Raw genomic sequence first — 7,006 nt, forward strand, 5'->3', positions numbered from 1 at the left:
GTGTGTGTGTGTGTGTGTGTGTGTGTGTGTGTGTGTGTGTGTGTGTGGCTGGTTTGGAATCCTTCGACCCTCTGCGTCGTAGTTAATCAGACCTGTGGCCGGAGCCGGTGACAGCGTCTTTATTAGTCTGCAGGCTGACCCTCTCTCTATGGGGGCATTAATTCTGATGTCTTTAAGCAGTTGATGGGTGCCCGTGGCAGTTTACCTCATTTAATATTGTCTGGACAAGCCACTGAAGTGTTATGGTTTGATCTTTTATGCCTCTCACAGCCAAAGATAAATACTTTGAGAAAATGGCTTTTCTCTAAATGAGTGACGTGCTCCGTCTTTATGGTACTTTTTTTGTTTAACTTGATGATTTATTTGTCCACTAAAAGGATATATAGCCTATTCTAGACCTGCACGGCCCTCAGTGTGCTCTTACTGTGTATCCACACCAACTGTGTTTTCATTTAATGTGTCTCCAATGAGTGGAAGGAAAACTTCCTTGTTTTTGATGTTCCTGTTCAATTTCAAATTATTACCTAATTTCAGTTGTGCTGTCAGACAAAGGAACAACAGTATTGCAAAATGAGAGAAATATAAGGATTCATAAATATTGCCAAAGTAGCCTCTTGATAGTTTTGAATGGCCGCTGGCTCAAGATTGAAAAGGGTGTATTTATCAAAGTTAAATGGACTCCAATTTGCCATATCAGGTTGGAGAGGGAGATTTACTTCAGCCTGTAGCAGAAAACACAGTGTGACACTTCTGCCCTCCTCTGGAACAGCAGGAGTATAACAAGTGTTTACACCAAACTGTGTAATAATGAATATGCCCCCTCAAGGTTGGAGTGGTAATTATCACAATGGCAGTTTCTGTTAATCAAGTGAGCAACCTCACTGTTATGATTGACTACTTAATTCACTTTTTCATGCCAAAAATGTTCTTCCCCCGTCACAAGATCAATGCCCCTTTTAATAGAAAGTGCAAATTTGCTTTGTTTTCTTTCGAATGAATAAATGCATTTTGTTGTCACGCAGTTAAATAGTTTGTTGGGATTGTGTCAGGATCTAATGAGAGACCACACATAACAAAATATATGAAGCTACACATGATAATGCTGTTTGTATGACGCGTCAAAGGGCTTGAAATAGCAAACAACTGGATCTAGGTCTGATAAAGCTCAGGGAGTATTATTGTCCTGCTTCATTGGACAAACTAGTATATCAGTTTGTATGGATGTGGTGGGACTGCCGTTAAGCAGAAATGTTATCCATTTTCCAGGAGTGGCATCACAGTTCTATGAAGGGCTGTTTCTTCTTGGAGGACGATGGGAGTATCAGCTCTCTGCAGTACCAGCTCCACGTTCCCCAGACGACCAACGTCTACCTCACCATCCAACCACTCAGCCTCAGCCACGCACCCAGTACTGGCACTGTTTTATGTTACACATAAACAAAGATCATAACAATCTTTAAAATGTGATTACCCCATTGGCCATAAGGTTATATTTTTGTTTGCTTCCCTGATTAGGGAGGTCCAAATTTAGGGTCAGCACAGCATCTGAGGAGCTGGTAGGAATTCAATCATTTGCTCAAGTATTCTGGATTCGTTCCTAAGGGTTCATTACTTAGAAGTCCCATATTTGTATTTCTTGCTGGACAGCTTCCTGCACCATGGCTTCACAACTGTCTTTAGTGGCATACACAGTGTAGCTGCACACGTTGTGATGATGCTTTTTGTGACCTTCTGGCATTAAAAAAAAAAGATTGCCCCAGTAAATTCCAGATTATTCAGTTCAGTTTCTAAAATTAAAGAATGCAATTGCAGATAGTTGATGAATGTAGGTGGTGGAAAGTCACTCCAATATATACATCGGTAATTGCATGCTCTAATTTGACATATTTGTACATGGTAGTTTTGTATTAAACATTGTTACGTTATTTAATAATCTATACTTTTCAGACAAGCCCTCTTCATGGATGACAGTGGACACGGCTCTTTTTGCAATGGCAGCTGGTGAAACCAAAGAGGACTCATCTTTCGTGGGTTTCACTGACTCGAAAGATAAAGAAGTATGTGTTGTTTATATTGAGAGATATACACTCTTGTACTTGAACATTTGCTCATATTCAGTGTTAGAATTGTAATCATCCCCAATGATGATGCTTAAGTTACTTACTTTGCTGCTACTCCTCCTTTGTTTCCGCAGAAATATGTTTGGAAAGGAGAATTGCATGCTGGGGCTTATTACCTGCTTCCCTTCACTAGTGGATGCAAACTAAAGAAAAGGAGCAAAAAGAGCCTGTCTAATAAACCTATAGAGCTCATCTACAGGACTGACACTGGAGAACCAGACCTCACCAGAGAGCTCAGGTGTGTGTGTGTGTTTGTGTGTGAGTCATCGCGTACCCGTGTATGTGTGCTATCAGTTGAATAAAAACACAACACATAGCGAAGTTTGATGAAATGTCACCAGCTTTAAGCTAATGTCCAACAATTGAGATTGTTTTTTAATGTATAAAGTATTAATGTCAGTGTAGAAAAAGACTAACCTGTGATTTAAAGCACTAGAAGTCTGGACTGCTTTGCTATCTCCGTTGCCACCACAGCACTTTAATGGATGGATATGATAGTGGACAGATGGACAGATGGACAGGTGAATAAATTGATGCTGTCTGTATGACACGTCTCTGTGTTGCTCCCTCTGTGCCACAGGGAGGTGCTGTCTGACATCTTTGAGGTGATAGACCTGGATGGCAATGGTTTGCTCAGTCTGGAGGAGTACAATTTCTTTGAGCTGAGGACCAGTGGAGAGAAATGTGACAAAGATGCCTGGGCTGTGTGCAAAGGTAATCATTCTCATTATGGCACTAATACACAGTGTTACATTTATTTTTTTTATATTGTAAGGGGGAGGGGTCCATTATGTCTCTCACCGGTTTTTTGGGGGGCGTGCAGAGAACTTTGATATGAGGAAGAACCAGCTGACACGGCAGGGCTTCATGGAGCTCAACCTGATGGAGGCCACAGAGAAAAATGGAGACCCTGCGGACTTGTGGGTCACCCTGGAAGCCATGGGCTTCAACCGAATGCTGGAGCTAGTAGATGTAAGTTTACACATCTGCTTTCACTTAAAACAATCGCACACAATCACACAGATTTCTATCAGTTTTAAAATGAAATGACATGACTTGACAGAGCCATAATTTAGGGCTTTAATTTGACTTTTCATAGGAAAATACATTTCAACCTTCAATAAGCCAACTAGCTACTGAATTGACTCTCAATTCCATGTTTCTTTCACTTGCTTTCCATGAACAAAGCCTCAGAGTGCAAAAGCACTGGTTGTAATAAACACACATACAGAAACCCCACTCGAATCCTACGAATTGAATGAACTCCTCTACCTCCCACTCTGTCAGGCTTGTCCATTCCAGATACATGTACACTGTGAAGGCACTCAGCCATCCATCCAGCCACTCAGTATGGACTCAGGGCCCAAGCTTCAGAACCAGGCCCTCCAGAAGTCCATCACAGCCAGGACAGGGGCCAAAGCACTGAGAGGACAAGACAACGTCTTCGTCTACACCTACCGGGGAGAACACAGGATCTCCTCCCTCATAGCCAACAAGGTAGACAACAAACCTTGTGCGGGAGTGATGATCTGAAGAGTAATGTTTCTGCTTCAGTGTGATTGTCAAATTGCCACGTGTCCTGATGGCCACTAGGGGGATGATAGTCCAACCTTGAATGAGAGACTGTAAGTGAATACACTACTTCATACATTTATGAGGTGCTAATTATCAAGTGAAAAGAACTGAAAGGAATGACATTAATAATAATAATAATTTACTAAATTTGTATCTTTCCAGGGCTGTATCTGTCCTCAGTGTATCGTTGCAGATGCCATTGACGCTGTTTGTTTGTAATTGATATGCAGCTATCGTATTGATTCTCATAGCAACAGGAGCTACTCAGAAAGAATGGCCTGGTGATACAAAGGAACTACTGAACAGGGGAAATAGTTACATTTGTTCTCAGTTTACCGTGTCTTCACAAGAGTGTTGATTTGTCCTTTTGTTTGTTTTTTTATTTAGTCATTGCCTTACAATTCATCTACAGCGACATGAGCAGCTTTGAGGGTTCATGAGTGTGGAGCAGTACTTGTAAACATATCCAATACCCACATACTCTACAGTTGTGTTGTGTCCAAACATAGCCACAGTTTGATACATGGAGATGTATTTATTTTCTCACATTAGCATAAGGTCATCTGTTCAGATCCGTTTTTATTAGTAAAAGTAACAATAGGCTGTTTTAGACTTAAGAGTCCTTGAGTAATTATATATCTACAGTATATGTCTGTTTGATTAGTAGCCAATATCTACATGGTGATTTTGTGTTAAGTGACCAGTCAAGTTAAGTACATTTTGTCTATATAGCCCATAATCATAAATTGCTAATTTTGCTCAGCGGGCTTTACAATCTGTACTGCATTTTGACCCTCGCTCGCTTTCGATAAGCCAATAAAAACCCTTTATGTTGCAGACCAACCAGAAAGTGACTGTCCACGTAAACAATGAGCAGAGCAGGAACTGTTGCAGCAGCAGAGGCATGAGTGTGTTCGCAGTCGAGGTGCCAGCCAGGACTAAGATGGTACGAAGTGAAAGTCCTCTCTTGCTTTTTATTATTTCAATAAATGAACCATGTAACCTTATCATGACAAGAACAAATCGTGACTTTGAAAATGTTCCATTCTACAACGTTAAAATGTACAATGAAAGTGTTCATTCTGAGTAAGAAAATACTTTTACGATAATTAATATGTTAATGTTGTTTTGGATACTAACACATAGATCTTGTGTTCTATGTCTTCTAGGTGTGCCAACACATTCTGCCCATCAATGAGAGACAGGATTGGACCTACAACTGTGTAGAGACCATACTGCCCTGCACGTAAAGCTGTACGCCCATGACTCTACTACACTAGTGATGTGCACAGATAGATTATTCATAAACCAGTGGTTTCATATAGGGTACATAACAAGTAGAAACTGTTCTATAGCCACCGGCAATATGAAGACTGTCGTTGGACCAAATGTGTATTTTAGGTCCAGAAGAAACACGGCCTGATCCTTTCAACTTTTAGAAGCCCGGCGCTCAAAGCTTACCTGTGAGTTTTATATTGTCAGACACCAGGAGCTGAGGCCCTCTGGCTGCTTGAAGCCAGCAGCTTGATCAGGCCCAGCTGCAAGAACGGTGTTTCAGAAGCTCGGCGACTCGATGCATCAGAGGTGTTAACCATCGATGGCACTCTAGTCATAAAGTGCAGCTGATAATGGTTGTTACTGCTTTTGTTGTGCCTTTGACGTGCTTCAGTTAATGTAGAGAATTTCAAAATTATATTTACAAATTTTAACACTTTGAATGTATGGAGTGCAAAGATCAAGGACTAAATTGCCAACGCCACATTTTTATTCATAATTCATCCTTTAAATTATGGCTATTGTCAGTTGTCAATTATTTTCAAACTAAATACGTCACTATTGTGTCTGATGCTGTACTGTTGCTGTATGAAACACCAACATACATTTTGTTGTAGCCATTGAAATTGTTTTTTTTAAATAGATTGCTATTTACCATACTTATATTCTGTAAATGTTTGGCTTATGCATCAGCACACTCTTCAACCATAATTAAATGAAAGATTATTTTTACCTTTTTAGCTGCTTTTTCACATCACTGCATGCAGTCATGTCATATAGGCCAAAATAAACTCGCCAATATTAAATTGCCTTGTGTTTCTATATGTTTAAATTAACATCTCATCACTTTTGTCATGTAGATGTAAATATTATTATTTAAATATTCCTATCACTGATATCATTTTCTGATATATCCTTGGTTGCAACCCTTGATTATGCCCAACACCAACATTTTGTTTCAACAGTTAATACATAAATATACAGGCCGATGCTCTACTAATGCCAATATCTCTGTGTCCCTGTAATCAGACAGGTTTACACTGTTTGTATTGCTTTCAATGATATTACATGTGTGTGATATTTGAGGAAGAGCCCAAAGCTGGTCCGAACATGAAGTTACTGCACATTGAAATAGTATTGTCTACATGCTGTTGAAACAATGTTATATGTAATCTGGACATCTAAAGAATCTTTTGACCTGTTGATAACTAAAGCAATGCTTCCTGAGTGTTATTTTTACATTTAAATAAAGGATTGTACCTTAGTTCTTGTACTTGCAGTCTGTTTCTGTCTGAATGTTACTGTGCAGCCATTTGTCACCACTCTCCATATTCTTAAAACAGTATGAGGCTGTGGGGATTTGGGTTGGCAGTGAAATGCATTCCTCTGCATTGCGCTCAGGTCTAAACTTTATTTGCCCTTGGCCTTTCCAGTTGAGAGCAGTCTTGACCTCCTATTTATAACTCTGGGGCCAGTATTTGCCCTTTGACTTTCTCTGCTGAAACCGTAGAGCCAGCTTTGTAAATGTCATACGGCATGTGAGATGTATTTAATGTCCCGAGCTCCTGTCTGCTCTTCCTTTCCCAACACAGAGGTTTAGTAACACTTGACTGCTCAGGGCAGTCGGGGTTCAGGGGTTGTGAGCCAATTTGTCATTCTGCAATTAAAATCATTATGTAGTGTTTTTTCTAATATTTCACTGTCTATTTCATGCTGTAATTTTGTTGAAGAACTTTTATTTCACTAGAATTTTTGTTACATGATTTTCTAAGATTAAAATAATGTCAGTAAAACAACAGTGGCAAAAAACAGCATCAGGTCTCGTGAGAATAAGATGTAGATGTAGTTCTTGCAGTAGATTAATAGAACTGAGAGTAAGTTGACTCTGCTCTTGGTATGTACTTTGCATTTGTTTTGCTTGAAATGCTAAAGGCTGAATAATGCATATATATTTGTATATACAGATATCTTGGCTGATAAACAATCTTCACATCCATACAAACACCCCCCCACCAATTGTAACCGCGTGCCCCCCA

General features: G+C 39.8%; 1 protein-coding gene across 2 annotated transcripts in view; it reads left to right on the plus strand.

Annotated features, from left to right (window-relative positions):
- efcab7 (EF-hand calcium binding domain 7) overlaps positions 1 to 6,573 on the plus strand; it is a 12,472-nt gene extending 5,899 nt beyond the window's left edge. For both annotated transcript variants that reach the window (XM_031859579.1, XM_031859580.1), the window contains exons 6-13: positions 1,267 to 1,408; positions 1,948 to 2,057; positions 2,195 to 2,358; positions 2,701 to 2,834; positions 2,944 to 3,092; positions 3,408 to 3,617; positions 4,534 to 4,641; positions 4,865 to 6,573. In XM_031859579.1, coding sequence (XP_031715439.1) covers positions 1,267 to 1,408; positions 1,948 to 2,057; positions 2,195 to 2,358; positions 2,701 to 2,834; positions 2,944 to 3,092; positions 3,408 to 3,617; positions 4,534 to 4,641; positions 4,865 to 4,945 — 1,098 coding nt within the window. In that variant the 3' untranslated portion in view covers positions 4,946 to 6,573. The remainder of the gene's footprint in view (positions 1 to 1,266; positions 1,409 to 1,947; positions 2,058 to 2,194; positions 2,359 to 2,700; positions 2,835 to 2,943; positions 3,093 to 3,407; positions 3,618 to 4,533; positions 4,642 to 4,864) is intronic.
- Positions 6,574 to 7,006: the final 433 nt, after the last annotated feature.

This window comes from Anarrhichthys ocellatus, unplaced genomic scaffold, assembly GCF_004355925.1.
Source record: "Anarrhichthys ocellatus isolate YVR2014 unplaced genomic scaffold, GSC_Weel_1.0 scaffold22, whole genome shotgun sequence".
Taxonomy (NCBI): domain Eukaryota; kingdom Metazoa; phylum Chordata; class Actinopteri; order Perciformes; family Anarhichadidae; genus Anarrhichthys; species Anarrhichthys ocellatus.